Below are 20330 nucleotides of genomic sequence, written 5' to 3'. Positions count from 1 at the left end.
AGCAAGGGGCAAATCTTCTTGTACTGTGCCATGCTGTCACTTGCTTACCCTAGAGCCTTTCCAGAGAAACCATTTCTGGCGATTGATAGAAGACAGCAGTTAATCAGTATCAAGACCCACTCATTTTACTGGTGAGGACATTCAGTCATGAAGAGAAACTTCCTCATTGATCTGTGGGTTGGTAGCAAGGCCAGAAGCAGCAAATTAAAACCCCCTATTCACCACTCACTGCTTAACATATTCAGCAAGGACTAGCTCAGGTCATCTCCATCATTCTGAAATACAGCTTTCAGATGTGCTCCTTCCAACCTGCCCTGGTACAGGTAGGGGGAACCAAGCTGGAGCCTGATGGACTGTCTGAGATGAAGAGATGGGGCTGAAAGCCTAGGAAGACCATGCAGCCGGAGTTATCTGGCAAGAGCACTAGAGTAGAGAGAACATCACAAAGAGAACTCCAGAGATCTGTGGAGGGTGCCCCTCAAGAATTAATTACAGGCCAGGCATGGTGGCTCATGCCTGTAATCCCAGCAATTTGGGAGACCAAAGCAGGAGGATCACTTGAGCCCAAGAGTTTGAGACCAGCCTAGGCAACATAGTGAGACTCTATCTCCAAAACAACAACAACAACAAAAAGAATTCAGTCCCACACTGACCAGTGTACGCATGTGATGAAACTACCAAAGCCCAAGGCCAGGGAATAAGAATCAACAAAAAGCATTAAAGGAAACAGTAGCCAGAGCTCACCGAGGGCAAGGAATAGTGCCCATTTCTACCAACCAAGAGTGAGAAATGCCACAATTCTTGGGGCATTGGGTAGAGTATTGAGAATAGTCTTCCTTTAGGAGTGGTGCACAATTAGCCCTAAACACTGCTTTGGTACAACCTAACAAATCTTAAAAACCAGACCTAACAGGAGCTATTCCCAATTAAGTCAACTGTATCCCAGAACAAAACTCGAGTATCTATAGGAATACAAAAATATCTGCACCCAACAAAGTAAAATTCACAATGTCTGGCACTGAACAAAAAATTATCATGTTTTCATAGAAGGAGGAAAATATCTCCACAATAAAGAGAAGATGTAATCCACCAAAACCTACTCTAAACTGACACAAATAGCAGAAACAACAAAGGCATTAAAAGTCATAATGTTATTGCGTAGAATACATTTCTATGAAGCTAACAATTAAACATTATGTAGACACCTGGAAAAATAAAAGCAATCCAAGATGCAGTCGCTCATGCCTGTAATCCCAGCATTTTGGGAAGCCGAGGCAAGCAGATCACTTGAGGTCAGAAGTTCAGGATCAGCCTGGCCAACATAGTGAAACCCTGTCTCCACTAAAAAAAAAAAAAAAAAAATACAAAACTTAGCTGGTGTGGTGGCACATGCCTATACTTCCAGCTACTTGGGAGGCTGAAGCAGGAGAATCACTTGAACGCGAGAGGTGGAGGTTGCAGTGAGCCATAATCACACCACTGCACTCCAGCTTGGGCCACAGAGTGAGACTCCAGCTCAACAACAACAACAACAACAACAAAGATATGAAAACCACAATGGCTGATATAAAACTTTATTGGATCTTTATTGGATGAGATTAACAGATTAGATATGGCAGAAGAAAAGATTAGTGAACTTGAAGACATAGCAATAGCAACTATCAAAAATGAAACACAGAGGGGAATAAAACAGAAAAAGAACAGAGCATGAATGAACTGTGGGACAACTTCAAGCAACCTAATATACATGTGATTGGAATCACTAAATAAGAGGAGACAGAGGAAGGAGGAAAAAATACTGAAGAAATAATTGCCAAAATTTCCCCAGACTTTATGAAAACAATAAACCTATGGACCCAAGGAACTCAAAGAACTACAAGTGCAAGAAACATGAAGAAAAACACACCAAGGCATATTATAACCAAATTGATCAAAACCAGTGACAGATTAGCCATTCGTAGTGGTGTGTGACTGTGGTCCCAGCCACTTGGGAGGCTGAGGTGAGAGGATCACTTGAGCTCAGGAAGTGGAGGTTACAGTGAGCCAAAGTGGCACCACCACACTCCATCCTGGGTGACAGAGTGAGATTCCAGAGAGAGAGAGAGAGAGAGGAACCAGTGATAGAGAAAACCCTAAAAACAGCCAGAAAACAAAGCCATGTTATGTACAGAGAATAAAACATAAGGTGACAGCAGTTTTATCACTGGTAACGAAAAGGCACAGAGGAGCACCATCCTTCAAATATAAAAAAAATAGTTACTATAGAATTCTATACTCAGCAAATTTTTGCTTTTTTTTTTGAGACGGAGTCTCGCTCTGTCGCCCAGGCTAGAGTGCAGTGTGCAATCTCAGCTCACTGCAAGCTCTGCCTCCCAGGTTCACGCCATTCTCCTGCCTCAGCCTCCCAAGTAGCTGGGACTACAGGTGCCCACCACCAGGCCCAGCTAATTTTTTTTGTATTTTTCGTAGAGACAGGGGTTCACTGTGTTAGCCAGGACGGTCTTGATCTCCTGACCTCATGATCCACTCACCTCAGCCTCCCAAAGTGCCGGAATTAGAGGCGTGAGCCACTGCACCCGGCCCAGCAAAAATTTTTTTTTTAAGTGAAGGAAAAATAGATATTTTTAGACACAGAAGAGCTGGAAGAATTAATCAGGCTTACAGTAAAAGAAATGTAAAAAAATTTCTTTATGCAGAAAGAAAATGATACCAATTAAAAATACGTGTCTACAGAAAGGAATGACTGGATGTAGCAACTACTTGGGTATATACAATTTTTAAATTTAAATCTCTTAAAAATAGGCAGGCACTGTGGCTCATGCCTGTAAACCCAACACTTTGGGAGGCTGAGGCAGGCAGCTCACTTGAGGCCAGGAATTTGAGACCAGCCTGGCCAACAGGGCAAAACCTTGTCTCTACTAAAAGTACAAAAATTAGCCAGGCAGGGTGGTACATGCCTGTAGTCTCAGCTACTTGGGAGGCTGAGGCACAAGAATCATTTGAACCTGGGAGGTGGAGGTTGCACTGAGCCTAGACCATGGCACTGCACTCCAGCCTGGGTGACAGAGTGAGACTGTCTAAAATAATAATAATAATAATAATAATAAATCTCTTAAAAATAGTTGACTGTTAAACAAAGGTACTAAATCTATGAAGTTTATATAAGTAGAATTAACATGTATGACAACAATAGCATAAAGACCAAGTGAGGAGAAATGAAAGTTTTACATAATACAATATGAAAGTAGGCCGGGCGCGGTGGCTCAAGCCTGTAATCCCAGCACTTTGGGAGGCCGAGACGGGTGGATCACGAGGTCAGGAGATCGAGACCATCCTGGCTAACACGGTGAAACCCTGTCTCTACTAAAAAATACAAAAAACTAGCCAGGCGAGGTGGCGGGCACCTGTAGTCCCAGCTACTCGGGAGGCTGAGGCAGGAGAATGGCGTGAACCCGGGAGGCGGAGCTTGCAGTGAGCTGAGATCCGGCCACTGCACTCCAGCTCGGGAGACAGAGCGAGACGCCGTCTCAAAAAAAAAAAAAAAAAAAAAAAAAAAAATGAAGGTAGACTGTACTAAATTAAACATGTAGTCAATAAACTCTAAAGCAATGACTAAACATATGAAGAGTTATAGAAACAAAGCGAAAAAAGAATATAAAATGAAGTCATTAAAAAACAATCTCGGCCAGGCATGGTGGCTCATGCCTGTACAATCCAGCACTTTGGGAGGCTGAGGTGGGCAGATCATTTGAGGTCAGGAGTTCGAGATCAGCCTGGGCAACATAGTGAAAACCTGTCTCTATTAAAAATACACAACTTATCCAGGCAAGGTGGCCCATGCTTATAGCCCCAGCTACTTGGGAGGTTGAGGCACGAGAATTGCTTGAACGCAGGAGGCAGAGGCTGCAGTGAGTCGAGATTGTGCCACTGCACTCCAGCCTGGGCAACAGCAAGACCGTGTCTCAAAAAAAAAAAAAATCTAAAAGAAGAAAGAAAGAGGAAGGGGGAAAAAAGAATGTATGGGACAAATAGAAAACAAACAGCAAGAGGGTGGATTTAAACCTAACCATAATCATCATATTAAATGCAAATAGTCTAACCCAAATTAAAAAGCAAAGACTGTCATATTGGATAAAAAGCAACACCCAGCTGGGTGCAGTGGCTCAGGCCTGTAATCCCAGCACTTTGGGAGGCTGAGGCAGGCAGATCATGAGGTCAGGAGATCGAGACCATCCTAGCTAACATGGTGAAACCCCGTCTCTACTAAAAATATAAAAAATCATCTGGGCGTGATAGCACGTGCCTGGAGTCCCAGCTACTTGGCAGGCTGAGGCAGGAGAATGGCTTGAACTCAGGAGGCAGAGGTTGCAGTGAGCTGCACTCCACTGCACTCCAGCCTGGGTGACACAGCGAGACTCCGTCTAAAAAAGAAACAAAAGCTACACCCAACTATAAAAAATCAACTTTAAATATAGATACAAATAGATTAAAGTAAAATGATAGAAAAACAGATATAATGCCAACACTAGTCAAAAGAAAGCTGGAGTGACTATATGAGACAAAGTAGATTTTATAGTAAAATTATCAGGGAGAAAAGAAAGACATATCAATGAAAAAGACAGCAATTCTAAATGTTTATATACATAATAACAGAGCTTCAAAATACATGAAGCAAGAGCTGACAGGACTGTGAGGAGAAATAGACAAATAAAAAATTATAGGCAGATATTTCAATACTTCTCTCTTATTAGTTGATAAATTAGTAGTTGGAAAATTAGTAAGAATAGAGAAGATCTGCTCAATACTATCAACCAACCTGACCTACTGGCATTTATAGCACACTTCATCTAACAGCAGAATATACATTCTCTTCAAGTGCACATGGGACACTTGCCAGGAGTGGCCATATTATTGGCCACAAAACAAGTCTCAATAAATTTAAAAGGATTCAGGGTATAACTATGTTCTGTGATCACGACTGAATTGAATTAGAAATCAGTAATGTGCTCTTCTGGAAAATGTCCAAATATTTGGAAACTAAATAATATTGTTCTAAACAACCCATGGGTCATGAAAGAAATCAAAAGGGGAATTAGAATGCATTTTGCATGAAAATGAAAACATAGCATATAAGAATTGGTGGCCAAATTCTCCCCAAAATACTGACTTAGTTTATGTCATTAAACTCCCATACTGTAAAAAAAAAAAAGGTCTCAAATCAATGACTTCAGCTTCCGTCTTAAGAAACTAGAGATAAAACAAAAACAAAAACAAATGAAGCCCAAAGTAAGCAAAAGGAAGGAAATAATAAAGATCAGAGTGGAAATAAATGAAGTAGAAAACAGAAAAAACAATGAAAATGGGTGAAAACAAAAGCTGGTTCTTTGAGAATATCAATAAAATTGATAGACTTCTTAATAGCCAGACTGACAAGGACCAAAAAAAAAAAAAAAGACAATTACCAATTTCAGAAACGAGAGAGGGTATATCACTGCAGATTTTACAGATTTTTTTTTTTTTTTTTTTTTTTGAGACGGAGTCTCGGTCTGTCGCCCAAGCTGGAGTGCAGTGGCCGGATCTCAGCTCACTGCAATCTCCGCCTCCCGGGTTCACGCCATTCTCCTGCCTCAGCCTCCCGAGTAGCTTGGGACTACAGGCGCCCGCCACCTCACCCGGCTAGTTTTTTGTACTTTTTAGTAGAGACGGGGTTTTTTTTTTTTTTTTTTTTTTTTGAGACGGAGTCTTGCTCTGTCGCCCAGGCTGGAGTGCAGTGGCCGGATCTCAGCTCACTGCAAGCTCCGCCTCCTGGGTTTACGCCATTCTCTCGCCTCAGCCTCCCGAGTAGCTGGGACTACAGGCGCCCACCATCTCGCCCGGCTAATTTTTTGTATTTTTTTAGTAGAGACGGGGTTTCACCGTGTTAGCCAGGATGGTCTCGATCTCCTGACCTTGTGATCCGCCCGCCTTGGCCTCCCAAAGTGCTGGGATTACAGGCTTGAGCCACCGCGCCCGGCCACAGATATTAAAATAAGAGGATATAAACAATGTTAATAAGTCCAAGAACGTAGGTGAAATGGACAAATTCTTTGAAAGACACAGACTACCAAAACTCATTTATGAAGAAATAATCTGAAGAATTCTATACATATTAAAGAAATTGAGGCTGGGTGAGGTGGCTCACGCCTGTAATCACAACACTTTAGGAGGCTGAGGCAGGCGGATCACCTGAGGTCAGGAGTTCAAGTCCAGCCTGGACAACATGGTGAAACCCCTGTCTCTACCAAAAATATAAAAATTAGCCAGGCATAGTGGTGGGTGCCTGTAATCCCAGCTACTTGGGAGGCTGAGGCAGGAGAATTCCTTGAGTTTGCAGTGAGCCAAGACTGTGCCACTGCACTCCAGCCTGGGCAACCAGAGTAAAACTCCATCTAAAAAAAAAAAAAAGAAATCAAATTTGTAATTAAAAACGTTCCCCCCAAAAAACATGCAGGAGCAGATGGCCTCAATAGTGAATTCTACAAAACATTTAAAAAATATATAAATTGTATATAAACACTCCCAGAATTTTTAAAAATTGTTTTTATTTATTTACTTTTGAGACAGAGTCTCATTCTGTCGCCCAGGCTGGAGTGCTGTGGTACGATCTTGGCTCACTGCAAGTGCCGCCTCCCGGGTTCACGCCATTCTTCTGCCTCAGCCTCCCAAGTAGTTGGGACTACAGGTGCCCGCCACCACGCCAGGCAAATTTTTTGTATTTTTAGTAGAGATGGGGTTTCACCATGTTAGCCAGGATGGTCTTGATCTCCTGACCTCGTGATCCGCCTGTTCAGCCTCCCAAAGTGCTGAGATTACAGGCGTAAGACACCACGCCTGGCCAAATTGTTTTTATTTTTTAGAGATAGGGTCTCACTCTGTCACCCAGCTTGGAGTATGGTGGTGTGATCATAGCTCACTGCAGCCTTGAACTTCTGGGTTCAAGCGATCTTCCCACTTTAGCTTCCCAAATAGCTAGGACAACTGGTATGCACCACCACACCCAGCTACTTAATTTTTTTTAAGAGATGGGGCCTTGCTGTGTTGCCAGGCTGGTCTCAAAAGCCTGGGCTCAAGTGGTTCTCCCACCTTGGCCTCCCAAAGCACTGGGATTATAGATGTCAGCCACTGAACACATCCCCAGAAATGTGAATAGGAGGCAATACTTCCCAATTCACTGCATGAAGCCAGTATTACCTTGATACCTAAACCACACAAAAGCATTATAAGAAAATAAAATCATAAGGCAATATTCCTCGTGAGCCCAAATGCAAAATTTTTTAACAAAATTGTAGCAAATAGGATCCAATAATATACAAAATAAATAATACATGGCAATTCAAGTGGGCTTTATCTGAGTGATAGAAGGTTGTTTAAACATGTTTAAAGGTGCCAATCTAATTCATGATTTAAAGAATTTTCTTGATTTAAAGAAAATCATTTTGTTCCATAACAGTTAAAGTGAGTGTTTTTATACTTAAAAGATGATGTTGTGAATCAATTTTTTTTTTAGCAATGGTATAGCAGATGTTTGAATTGTAAATTCTACTGTCTGCATTCACTGTATGTTGCACATTCTTACTGGAAGTCTGTGATTGCTGTACATTGTGGTAATATTTAGGTCTGCAAGAACACAAAGTGTATTCCAAGGTTATGGGGGGTATACCCTAATTTAGCCAACTTCATAAGCAATACTAGAGGCCATGAGGATAAAGACATGAAGGTTTTAATCATCTCTGGCTCCAGAAATCCTCAAAGCACATATGTGTTTTTTGTTTTTGTGTGTGGGGTTTTTTTTTTTTTTGGTAGAGGAGTCTCATTTTGCTGCCCAAACTGGTCTCAAACTCCTGGCTTCAAGGGATCGTCCCACCTCAGCCTCCCAAAGTGCTGGGATTACAGGCCTTTGTGCCTGGCCAGCACACATCCTTAACATTGATAACATTCCCAATTGCCCAGGTGCAGTGGCTCACGACTGTAATCCCAGCACTTTGGGAGTCCAAGATGGGTGAGGTCAGGAGTTCAAGACCAGCATGACCAACATGGTGAAATCTTGTCTCTACTAAAAACACAAAAATTAGCTGGGCGTGGTGGTGCATGCCTGTAATCCCAGCTACTCAGGAGGCTGAGGCAGGAGAATCACTTGAACCTGGGAGGCAGAGGTTGCAGTGAGCTGAGATCGCACTGCTCCACTCCAGCCTGAGCGACAGAGCGAGACTCGGTCTCAAAACAAAAACAAAAACAAAAGCAACCCCCCCCAAAAAACCCCAATAAATAATGGTTATCCAGTAAGAGATGGGCAAATATTTGGTTGGATAGGATATATTGCTAACAATAAAATTAATGTAAAAATCATATCCCATCATTATGAGTAAGCAAAATTCTAGCTTATGCCAGGGAAATTTTTGAAATATTTTATCAATTAGTAAAATTTATAAAGGTAGGTAATATGAGAGGAAAACTAGGAAGATGCAGAAGTGAAGAAGGAAATAGAAAAGAGGTAGGCACTTCATACATGTTATTTCTTGTTATGCCTATGACAGTCCTGTGGGAGCTATAACTGCCCTGACTTTGCAGAAGAGAGAACTGACACTCAGGCGAAACAATTTGTCCCAAGGTCACATCCCTAACAACAGTACAGCTTGGTTTCCAACCCAGGTTAGATATTCCAAAGTCCTGGTCCTCTCATTACTCTATGCAAATTACCACAAAAATAATTTTAACAGAAGAAGAACATATAATAGGCTTGGTTTATTTTTGCTGAAATGCTTTTTCATTTTGATGAAAATGCTACAAGCTGCCATGACAGAGTGAGCCACTGGATTTGACTTACTTCAAGGAGGAGTCCCCAACACCAATGCAGCCTCGCAAGCTGAGCTTCCTCAGGAATCCACCGCATCGCTTCGAGATATTTTCCACCACTCGACCCTTTAATCAAGAAAGTTTGGGGGGGAAAATACTGTTTTTTCATGCTGCTTATCTAACAGCAAAATAACCTGAAATCTAGGAACAGAATATATTTTTCCAAGTGTAACAGAAAATATTTTTGGAACACTCCTCTAACACCTCAGTTCTATCCTTAATGCATGAAGGGGCTGCAAGCGCTGAAAAATGTTCTCAATTAAAGCATTAAGTATTCTAAAATCAACCAACAAACAAAAACAAACACAAACACAAAAACCAAAACCTGTACACTGCCTTTTGAAAGCCTTAGCCCTGGGATTAGGCCCTGCCTACCCAGGGGTCACAGCTATTCCTCCAATCAAAAGGCTTTTTGAGGTTAGCTGTGGGAAAACCAGCCACTAAGCAGAGATCTAAGACAATGCAGCTTTAAAAAGAAAATCCTACCGGAGCTAAACATTACCACTTTAAAAGTATAACAATATATTGCAAAAGCTTCCCCTCATCCTCCTTAGCTGTCCCCTACTTAAACACATTTGCTTTGAAACAAGAACTTTCGCTGTGTACTCGCAGAGATATTAGAGGAAGCAAAAAGAAAATGAACAATGAACAATGATTAAGCACTTCCACTTTTTAAAAAACATTTTCTACTTCAAATCACTTTTTCTCTTTAGAGACGGGGTTGGTGTTTGGGGGTCTCACTCTGGTGCCCAGATTGGAGTATAGTGCTGTGGTCATAGCTCATTGTAGTCTCAAACTCCTGGGCTCAAGTGATCCTCCTGCCTCAGCCTACTGAGTAGCTAGGACTACAGGCACATGCCATGGCACCTGGTTTACTTCTACTTTTTGAGGAACAATTTCTTGTACCTATTATGGCTCATTTAATAGTCAAAAAACTTCATGAACACTCCCAAAATGGAGGTGAGGAAGAGTATGTGTAGAATACAGAAGATCCCTTAGGGCATCTTGTAGTAGTACCATGCCCTATGATTTATGTCAGTAGCAAACTACAACAACCCAATCCAAGCACGACGATTAATGACCAGACCCTTCAGGAATAAAGGTCTGAGTCATTCCACCAGGTAAAGAACCATGACCAGCTGAGGTGCTTGCTGAAGGCAAAGGAATACAGAAATTCACTGTGGAAGAAGGTAGTTATAAATACTAACTACAACCTCCACCTCCACAAGGGAGGAAAAGTTCAAAGGGACAATTTGATTTGTTTTGAATACTATTATCCTCATTTTATAAAACAGCAATCTTGGCACTGAACTGTGAGCATGATGAATTCACCAAGACACATCAAAACCACAGGGGGCGCCCGCAGTGGCTCAAGCGTGTAATCCCTGCACTTCGGGAGGCTGAGTCAGGATTTTGAGACCAGGCTGGCCAACATGGTGAAACCCCATCTCTACTAAAGATACAAAAATCAGCCAAGCGGCCAGGCACGGTGGCTCACACCTGTAATCCCAGCACTTTGGGAGGCCGAGGTGGGCGGATCACGAGGTCAGGAGATCGAGACCATCCTGGCTAACACAGTAAAACCCTGTCTCTACTAAAAACACAAAAAATTAGCTGGGCGTGGTGGCAGGCACCTGTAGTCCCAGCTACCTGGGAGGCTGAGGCAGGAGAATGGCGTGAACCCGGAAGGTAGAGCTTGCAGTGAGCTGAGATCACGCCACTGCACTCCAGCCTGGGAGACAGAGCGAGACTGTCTCAAAAAAAAAAAAAAAAAAAAAAAAAAAAATTCAGCCAAGCATAGTGGGGCACACCTATAGTCCCAGCTACTTGGGAGGCTGAGGTAGGAGAATCGCTTGAGCCTGGGAGATGGAGGTTGCAGTGAGCCAAGATCATCCCACTGCAGTCCAGCCTGGGTGACAGAGCAAGACTCTGTCTCATAAAAACAAACAAACAAAAAACCCCACAGGATACATATTGTTACCTAGCTAACATCTTAATTACGTTGAAAATCCAATCTTTGATACTGTTAGCATCTATTTATACTTTCTTGAGACTACCTGCATTAATAATTATTAATATTTTTTGAAGCAAAATTCCAGACAATTGTAAAATAAATCTTTGTCACTGGGGGAAAAAGATTATGACTTAGAAATCAAAGATATGTATTTAAGTACCTAATAAACAGAAACAAACAAAAAACCCCAGCTCTACACCAATGTCTACAAACGGAGCACCTAATATACTGTTCCCATTTCAAGTTAGTAACATTTATATAAACTTTCTAGTTCTCCTTTTTTGGGGCAAAGTTCCTGTACTGGAATACAAAACTACATACACAATATTCCGTTCCACTGTTTCCAACTAAGAGGGGGAAAAATGCAAATCCATTTCAGTGCAATATTCAAGCCAATGATTCTGTGTCGTATTTACCAGACAATATGTTGTAGGCATGCATTTTAGAATGAAGGGCTTTAAAGAAAAATAAGCCCTAAAACGGGCTAAAGACCCTTGGAGTTACCACTTTCAGATTCACACACTACTTAGTTATTTCTCATTTTTGGCCTAGCACAATCTTCAGTAACCATGAAGACACTGACAACAAAATGTACAAGTTTTAAAGGCACAGAAAATGCCAACCCAAACTTCAGGTAAACCACACGTATTCACAAAAGAGAAGATGAAGGAAAGTTACCGTGTGCACGTGTCACCTAGATGCTTTACTCTGTCTTTTCTTCATGTGCCAGTCATGCAACCCACCGTTCAAGATACCTACAGTCTCCTCTTAGTAGGTGAGTGACCTTGGATAAGTTACTCAACCTTTTCTGTGCCTCAGTTTAATATGGTGCTTACGACAGTGTCAGACACACAGCAAATATTATTAGTGTGTTGATCCTGATCCTTGACAACTTCTCTTTTCTCTCACATTTCCTTCCCAAAGTGCATATTTTTAAGACTATCCATAAAATGCTTCCTAGGGCAAGCATCCTCCAAAGGGTCTTGTTTAAGGACTATGAAAGACCCCAAGACTTGGTTCATAATCTAGGCTGGACCAAGGGGGCTAGCCCAACAGGGAAGCTAAGTGTTACGACTAGATTGCACCCTGGTGCCAGCTCTTTTAGGTTTTCACATGCAATTATTTATATCACTGGTGAACCATAAATTGGCTTCCCCTTTGGTGGATGTACTTTTAAGTATTTCTGGGATGTGTTGATATGGCAGTTAGCTGAAAGTCAGCAGTCAGCTAAAATCTTGTGATCAAAAATGCACAAGGTAGTGATATTTAGTTGAAATGGTAGTACTTTTTAATATCAAAATAATTTTTTTTTTTGAGACAGGGCCTCACTCTGTCACCCAGGCTAGAGTGCAATGGCACAATCAGCACTCACTGCAACCTCTGCCTCCTGGGCTCAGGTGATCCTCCCACCTCAGCCTCCTGAGTAGCTGAGACTACAAGCATGTGCCAGTGTGCCTGGCTAATTTTTGCTTTTTCATTTTTTTGTAGAGACACGGTTTTGCTATGTTGCCCAGGCTGGTCTTGAACTCCTGGGCTCCCGTGATCTGCCCCCTACGGCCTCCCACAGTGTTGGGATTTCAGGTGTGAGCCACTGCACCCAGCCTGACTTTAAAAGTTCTTCATGTGCTTTCCAAAAAAGTTGTATGGTTGGAAAAGTCATCAAAATTGAGGAGACATGAAGAACCACAGCAAGAGAGAAAGTATTTTGCTCAGTTTTTTCAAAACAATAACTCTCCTTTGTGGTCAGTAGAAATGACTACAATTTTTAGAAATTAAATGTCCTCCACATCATCACTAAGTAAACACAGTGAACACATATTTAGATATGATCAGTTTGAAGGGGAATTACATTCACTGGCATGGAATGTTGGCATGTTTAGGTGGAGCACTGTTGTAATCACTGCTGTTAACTCTCAAAAGTACACTAAAGAACACCTAATTTCAGAAACTACAGTGTTAAGCCAGGAACTAGAGCTTATCTTTCCAGGATGGGCGTGATTCCTTGAGGTCCCTGCCCTCTTCCAAGAGCAGAGCACCACAATATGACAGAAATAAGGGGTTCCCCCTTTATTTAATAAAGGGAAATCTTCTGCTCTGCCCCACTTACTGTAAGTATTGTGCTCCACTGGTATAAGATGAGAAGCAGAGACTCTCAAGCAGTAAGTAACCTAGAGAAGGAGGTGAAGAGTCTCCACAACTGACCTAGACCATTAGTTTGTCTAGGTCAAACCAGGTTAAGCAGCTAGCAGGAAATTGCTTAGCTCAGTCCTACTGTTAAACACATGCATTTCCTTATCCAAAAAAAACCAAAAAAAACAATAAATACATCTTGGTAAAAACACATGGCAAACATACTGTGTGAGTAACTAAATTAAAATGCATTTCCACTACTGTAAGTTTGCTAAACTGGAAATACATTAGGTTTTACATTAGGTAGAAAATAAACTTCAGAATCTCAAGACCCTCAAACCAGCGCTTCAGACAAATCCTAAGTACAATGCTCTTTATTATTACCTGCCTTAACTTTCTTTTTGGTTAGAAATTTAGTATTGAATATCAAAGTTGTTCTAAAATAAACTTTGCTCATTTCATCAGGTTTACCATGCTTAAATGGAGATATTTACATATTTACAGATAAATATATCAGAATCTTGGAATTGCATAAGACTTAACTATTACTTTACTTCTTTATTTTATAGATAATAAAACAGAAGTACTGAGAGATTATACGACTTAAGTGGCTGAGCTGGGGTGACACTTTAGATCTCCAGCCTCACTCTTGGGCCTGTGCTTCTGCCATTTCTCCATTTTTGACGCTGAATTAGAATTCTCAGTGGATTTTTTAGGTCAATAAGTATTTGTTAAGTCTCCTAAGGTTAAAGCATTGAACCAGGTGATAATGATGCAGGTGTGTGGCTTTAGAAAGCTGAGTAGTAAAATTCAGACTATAAACATAAACGAGAGAAAAACAATCTGTTACTGATACAATTTAAAATGCAAGCAGGATTTTGTTTTGATGTATGCAAATCCCTTCCAGTTTTTCTTCTTTCTGTTCTACCTCGGCACTTTAATATTAGATCTAAATGCAGTAAAATAAAAAGGCAGGAAAGAGGAAACAGTTACTCGTCTTTTTAAAAAGTTTTCTGTCTAAACCAAAGCTAACTTACCTCTACATCTGTTTGAAAGTTAAAAAGATCTATTCTTTGCCAGTTGCTTCCATCCAGGGCTAAGATGTTCCAAGCCTGGAAGGTGGGAGGTAAAGGAAGAGGGATTGGGGGTGAAAGAAACACATTTATTGAGACTCTTAAAGTCTTGATTCACCTTTATTTCCAAACTTCTACTTTTGATGTATATTAAGTCAACAGTCAAATGCAAAATTATACCATTGTGTTATATTAAGTATAAAAGATAATAAAATTTTAATTTTCAGTAATTTGAACTGAAACTCATTCTAATGAAACTTGATATTTATTGATTAAAAATCTGGTGAATACTCTACCTTGGAAATCTGTGCACATCGGCACAAAGTTACTATATCCAAGAAGGAAAATATTCTACAGAGAGAGGAAAAAAACACAAAAACGAGATGGTGTTAACATTTCAGGATAATTATAAGTTGAAAGAAAAAATCTAATCCGCCACCAGGATACATAAGTTTTTTCAAGATTCCTCAATGTGCAATATACAAGTGCACTATAACTGTACATCACTACAGTGAAATATTAAATGCTTGCATGTTCAGAAGCTGTTTTGGACACACAATACAAATTACCTTAGAACTCATTAAGCTTATATTTCCCTTGTTCTAAGAAATGGACACAGGAAAGACCATAATTGGTTCTATTTGAAGACCACTGCTCTAGCAGAAGCCCTCTTTTGGTGGTAGATGCACTGAACAGGCTCAGATGCCTGAGCCTCAAACAACATTGTCAAAAAAAAAGCTTGATGACAAAGCCCATTTGGTTTGAAGTATTTGTTCGCCTGGCAGAAAGATGGAGCTCATTAGTTGGCAAAGTCTATAAATGCTCAGTTTTTCCTAAGCAAAAGCCAAGGAGCCAGAGAACACAGGAAAGATGAGGGGGAAAGAAAAGCAGACAGAAGCAAACAAAATCTTGGTTGGCATCAGTAATGCCTTAGAGGAAGCAGTAGCTGCCAGCATGGCAGGGGACTGAGTGAAGCCTCGACATTCTGGCAGTCAAGGAGAGGAGCTGCTGCTGATAGTACGTGAGCAAACAGCCATGTGCGCCTCAGCACTGCAGAGTGACAGCTGAAAACAAAGGGCAGCTTTTCTGTGAGAGGGATGGATAGGGTTGAAGTCAGGAACAAGAATAGTGCTTCAGTTCTGAGAGTCCTGGAAAGTAAATATGAGAGTGTGTACCTCTGAGTGTGGAAGGGGAGAGTGGTAAGATGGCAAACAGCTACCTATAATATTCCTCAAAATTCTTTAAAGCTAACAATCAGTGGTGAGATAAAAATCCATGGCCTCAGGGAAGGAGAGTAGAATCATAAAACATCAAAGTGTTGTACCCTACAATAATGCACCCACATGCAGTACCATCGGATACTGACTGTAGAGATGCCACCTACAATACAGGCTACAATCATTCTCTAGTGAAAAGCAAAGGATAGACGCATAATAAGGGTTACGTTGACTTTAAAAGAGTCAGGGGATCTTTGTACATAGAAAAATGCCGGTGGCGGCCGGGCGCGGTGTCTCAAGCCTGTAATCCCAGCACTTTGGGAGGCCGAGGCGGGCGGATCACAAGGTCAGGAGATCAAGACCATCCTGGCTAACACGGTGAAACCCCGTCTCTACTAAAAAGTACAAAAAACTAGCCGGGCGAGGTGGCGGGCGCCTGTAGTCCCAGCTACTCGGGAGGCTGAGGCAGGAGAATGGCGTGAACCCAGGAGGCGGAGCTTGCAGTGAGCCGAGATCCGGCCACTGCACTCCAGCTTGGGCAACAGAGCAAGACTCCGTCTCAGAAAAAAAAAGAAAAGAAAAGAAAAATGCTGGTGGCTAAAATATGTGTACTTCAACATATACATCCAAGTATTTCAGGATATCTACACATCCACAGTGCTCAACCCAAAGGCTCTCCTGCCCCTAATAGCTGTGTTCTGTGACATACGACCATCCCACAGGTAGCCACATCTGATTGTCAGCTCCCTACAGAAAACAAGCACCAAACAGAGAAACTAGCCTAGTAGAGCAGAATCACATTTCATGCAGGGATTGGGTTCTAAAATGCCAAAGGTAAAAAAAAAAAAAAGAGTTAGCTGTTTCCCTTGAAAATCCCTTAAGAGCATACCACCTTTATCATGTCTCAGTAATAACAATACTGGTAATAACAAAAATAGTCAACACTGATTATGCATCGACTATGCGCCAACCATGGTTTACATGCGAGTCATTTAATTGGCACAACACTGCTATGAGGTGTTGTGCTATTACTATCTCCTTTTACAGATAAGGACACTGAACACAGAGGTTAAGTAACGTGCCCAGGGCACGCTGAGAGTAAAAGTGGAACTAGGATTTGAATCCAGGTAGTCTGGCTCAAGAGCACAAGCCATGACCACTACATATACTGCTTTGGAAAGCTTAACACAGCTGTTTTTCCCTCAGGATTGGGCTAGATCCTAAGAAAGAAACTTAATCTAAGAGATATGAGCCGCTATGTGGGCTCCAAAGTGACTGACACAAGTAAGCTATAAAGTAACCTAACAATGCCATACGCTGGATACTCTAACTCCTCCTACCCTATAGTTCAACAGTGTACAACCAATCACTAATTAATGTTACTTCTGGAAACCACTAAGAGTTCCCAAAAATAACTTTTGCAATCGCCCCCTCTCCTGATTCATCCTGTTTTCTTTAAAAATTCGAGCAGGCCAGGCGCGGTGGCTCACACCTGTAATCCTAGCACTTCGGGAAGCTGAGGCAGGTAGATCACAAGGTCAAGAGATCGAGACCATCCTGGTCAACATGGTGAAACCCCATCTCTATTAAAAATATAAAAATTAGCTGAGCATGGTGGTGTGCGCCTGTAGTCCCAGCTACTCAGGAGGCTGAGGCAGAAGAATCGCTTGAACCCGAGAAGGGGAGGTTGCAGTGGGCCGAGATCATGCCACTACACTCCAGCTTGGGCAACAGAGACTCATCTCAAAAACAAAAACAAAAACAAACAAAAACAAAACTCAAGCAACTCCTTTTTTCTCGGGATCACTTCCCAGTGTTTCCTGAGCTGCAATCTCAAACTTGCCCCAAATAAACTCTCTAGATTAATTTTACCTCAGTTTCCTTATTTAGGTCAACAGTGCTATTTCTTAACTGATAATAACAGATGAAGTAGTTTTCGTTTAGTGAGTATGTTGCTTGGAACAAACTGGACTCCTGCTTCATTCACAAGTGAGGCAAGAGTTCACACGTTGAGACACACGCAGGAACCAACACATGGAACAGGAATTCACATTTCTCATCTCATGCTTACTAGTTTTATGATTACTGAATGAAAAAATAGATTGCCTAAAGTATTTACATTATTTCCCCTCTCTCCCCAACCTTTTAAACTGAAAGTAGTTGAATTTGCACAAATAGGCATGGCGATACTCCAAACTACCACACTGACGGCCAAAGTCAATTCCTGACTCATGTTTCAATAAGTAAAACTAATGCCCTCAATTACAAAGCCTGGGATACTGGCAACAGAAACGCAGATAGCGACACGAGTGGCAAACTGAGTTCTGACCCCTCCAAAACATTCTTTCCTAGAAAGTGCTTCCTTATCTCAAATGTGATAGCCTCAACTTTACAAGGCAAGCACTGCAATAGCACCTGGTTATAAATATACACAGGGGAGCAAGGGATTGGATGTACTTTTGGACTTTGTATTCTGCTCCATTAGTCTGTTTGTCTTTGTGCCAGTAAGGCTGATTTTCTGAAGCTTTAATAATAAGTCACAATGTCTGGTAACATAAGTTCTTCAACTTTGTTCCTCTTCATCAAGATTATCTTACTTATTCTTGATTCTCAGAATTTCCTATTAAGTTTCAAAATCAGCATATCAACTTCCACAAGAAAACTTTCTAAAATTGTTACTGGGACTGCATTGAATTTACAGAAAATTTGGGAACAACTGAGATTTTTACAATATTAAATTTTCCAATCCAGAAACACGATCCATTCCAAAATTTATTTAGGATTTCTTTAATTTCTCACAGTAATTTTTGTAGTTTTCCACATAGATATCTTGCTTATCTTTAGATTTTTTTCCTGGTTATTTGATGTTCTTCTTATTAAAATGGAATATTTTTTGGCAGCGCGTGGTGGCTCACACCTATAATCTCAGCACTTTGGAAGGCTGAGGGAGGAGGATCACCCCAGCCCAGGAATTCGAGATCAGCATGGGCAACATGGTGAAACCCCATTGCTACAAAAAAAAATACAATTATTAGCCAGGTGTGGTGGCGCATGCCTATAGTCCCAGCTATTCAGAAGGCTGAGGTGGTAGGATCAACAGAGCCTGGGGAGGTCAAGGCTTCAGCGAGCTGTGAACCTGGGCAACAGAATGAGACCCTGTCTTGAAAAAAAAGGAATATTTTAAATGTCATTCTTTAATTGTTGCTAGTATATAACGTTAATTTTCATATACTGACCTTGTACCCAACAATATTTCTAAATTTGTTCATTCATTCTGATTTTCTACATAAAACATCAATTCACCAGTGAATAATGAACTAACTTTCCTCCTTTCCAATAATTATACTTTCTATTTCTTTTGCTTATTACAGTGGCTATGATTTTCTCTAGTACGATGATAAATAGAACTGGTAATGAAATACATCTTTGTCTCATTCTCATCTCAGAGAAAAAGCTGCCACTATTCAATTATTATGTTTACTATAGGTTTTTTTTCCCTGCCTTTCAATTATTTTATAATTCCTTTGTTACAGCCTATAAAATATTTCCATTTGGTGCACGCGTGATTTTAACACCTTTCACATTCGTTTATCTCCCCTTTAAAATTTTTTTTTTTTTTTCCAGATGGAGTCTTGCTCTGTCACCCAGGCTGGAGTATAGTGGCACGATCTCAGCCCACTGCAACCTCCGCCTCCGGGTTCAAGCAATTCTCCTGTCTCAGCCTCCCAAGTAGCGGGGATTACAGGCACACATCACCACATCCGGCCAATTTTTGTATTCTTAGTAGAGATGGGGTTTCACCATATTGGTCAGGCTGGTCTCGAACTCCGGTCCTCAGGTGCTCCACCTGCTTCAGCCTTCCAAAGAGCTTGGATTACAGGTGTGAGCCACCAGGACCAACCTAAAATTTTTATTTAAAATAAGAGCAAGTAGTACAGAGAGTTACCATATACACCCCTACCAACAGACCCACATAGTTCCTCCTATCATTAACATGTCGTATTAGTGTGGTACATTTGTTACAATTAATGAACCAATATTGATACATTATTATTAACTAAAGTCTATAGTTTACAACATAGTTCACTCTGTATTAGTTAGTTCTAGAGGTTTTGCCAAATGCATGTCACGTAGCTGCCATTACAGTTTCACATACACTAGTTTACTGTCAACATGTTTCATTTATTCATCTCTCCTCTCTTCCTCATGAACCCTTGGCCATTACTGATTTTTTTCTTCCCAGACATGGTCTCACTGTCACCTAGGCTAGAGTATAGTGGTATGATCATGGCTAACTGCAGCCTCAACCTCTTGGGCTCAACCAATCATCCCACCTCAGCCTCCCAAGTAGGGGAGACTAAAGTCACACGCCACCATGCCAAACTAATTAGAAAAAAAATTACTGCCGGGCGCGGTGGCTCAAGCCTGTAATCCCAGCACTTTGGGAGGCCGAGACGGGCGGATCACGAGGTCAGGAGATCGAGACCATCCTGGCTAACACGGTGAAACCCCGTCTCTACTAAAAACTACAAAAAACTAGCCGGGCGAGGTGGCGGTGCCTGTAGTCCCAGCTACCCGGAAGGCTGAGGCAGGAGAATGGCATGAACCGGGAAGCGGAGCTTGCAGTGAGCTGAGATCCGGCCACAGCACTCCAGCCTGGGTGACAGAGCGAGACTCCATCTCAAAAAAAAAAAAAGAAAAAAAATTATTTTGAAGAGACGGGGTCTATGTTGCCCAGGTTGGTCTTGAACTCCTGGCCTTAAGCAATCCTCCTGTCTTGGCCTCCCAAAGTGTTGGGATTACAGGTGTGAGCCACTGTGCCCAGCCCCACTGATCTTTCTAATGTCGCTATAGTTTTATGTTTTCCAGATGCCATATGATTGGAATCAAACACTATGTAATTGTTCAGACTGGCTGCTTTTACTTAGCAATATGCATTTAAGGTTCCTCCAAGTCTGTTCATGGCATGATAACTTACTGTGTTTTATTGCTGAATAATATCTC

General features: G+C 41.4%; 1 protein-coding gene and 1 long non-coding RNA gene across 5 annotated transcripts in view; one reads left to right on the top strand and one right to left on the bottom strand.

Annotated features, from left to right (window-relative positions):
* The window catches only part of FBXL2 (F-box and leucine rich repeat protein 2), a 114945-nt gene that overhangs the window by 32810 nt on the left and 61805 nt on the right, over positions 1-20330 (bottom strand). For all 4 annotated transcript variants that reach the window (XR_004437403.1, XM_033212924.1, XM_033212925.1 and 1 more), the window contains 3 exons: positions 14406-14460; positions 14074-14148; positions 8864-8958 (listed from right to left, as the gene is read on the bottom strand). Coding sequence is in view for 1 of the 4 variants with exons in the window: in XM_033212924.1 (XP_033068815.1) it covers positions 8864-8958; positions 14074-14148; positions 14406-14460 (225 nt within the window). In the remaining 3 variants the exon portion in view is untranslated. The remainder of the gene's footprint in view (positions 1-8863; positions 8959-14073; positions 14149-14405; positions 14461-20330) is intronic.
* Positions 3025-3653, top strand: LOC117084327. The gene is made up of 2 exons (XR_004437404.1): positions 3025-3244; positions 3564-3653. It is a non-coding gene; the product is annotated as an uncharacterized LOC117084327 (long non-coding RNA).

Source organism: Trachypithecus francoisi, unplaced genomic scaffold (assembly GCF_009764315.1).
Source record: "Trachypithecus francoisi isolate TF-2019V2 unplaced genomic scaffold, Tfra_2.0 Lachesis_group0, whole genome shotgun sequence".
Lineage (NCBI taxonomy): Eukaryota > Metazoa > Chordata > Mammalia > Primates > Cercopithecidae > Trachypithecus > Trachypithecus francoisi.
The sequence above is the reverse complement of the archived record's forward strand: the minus strand, read 5'-3'. Positions and strand labels throughout refer to the sequence as shown.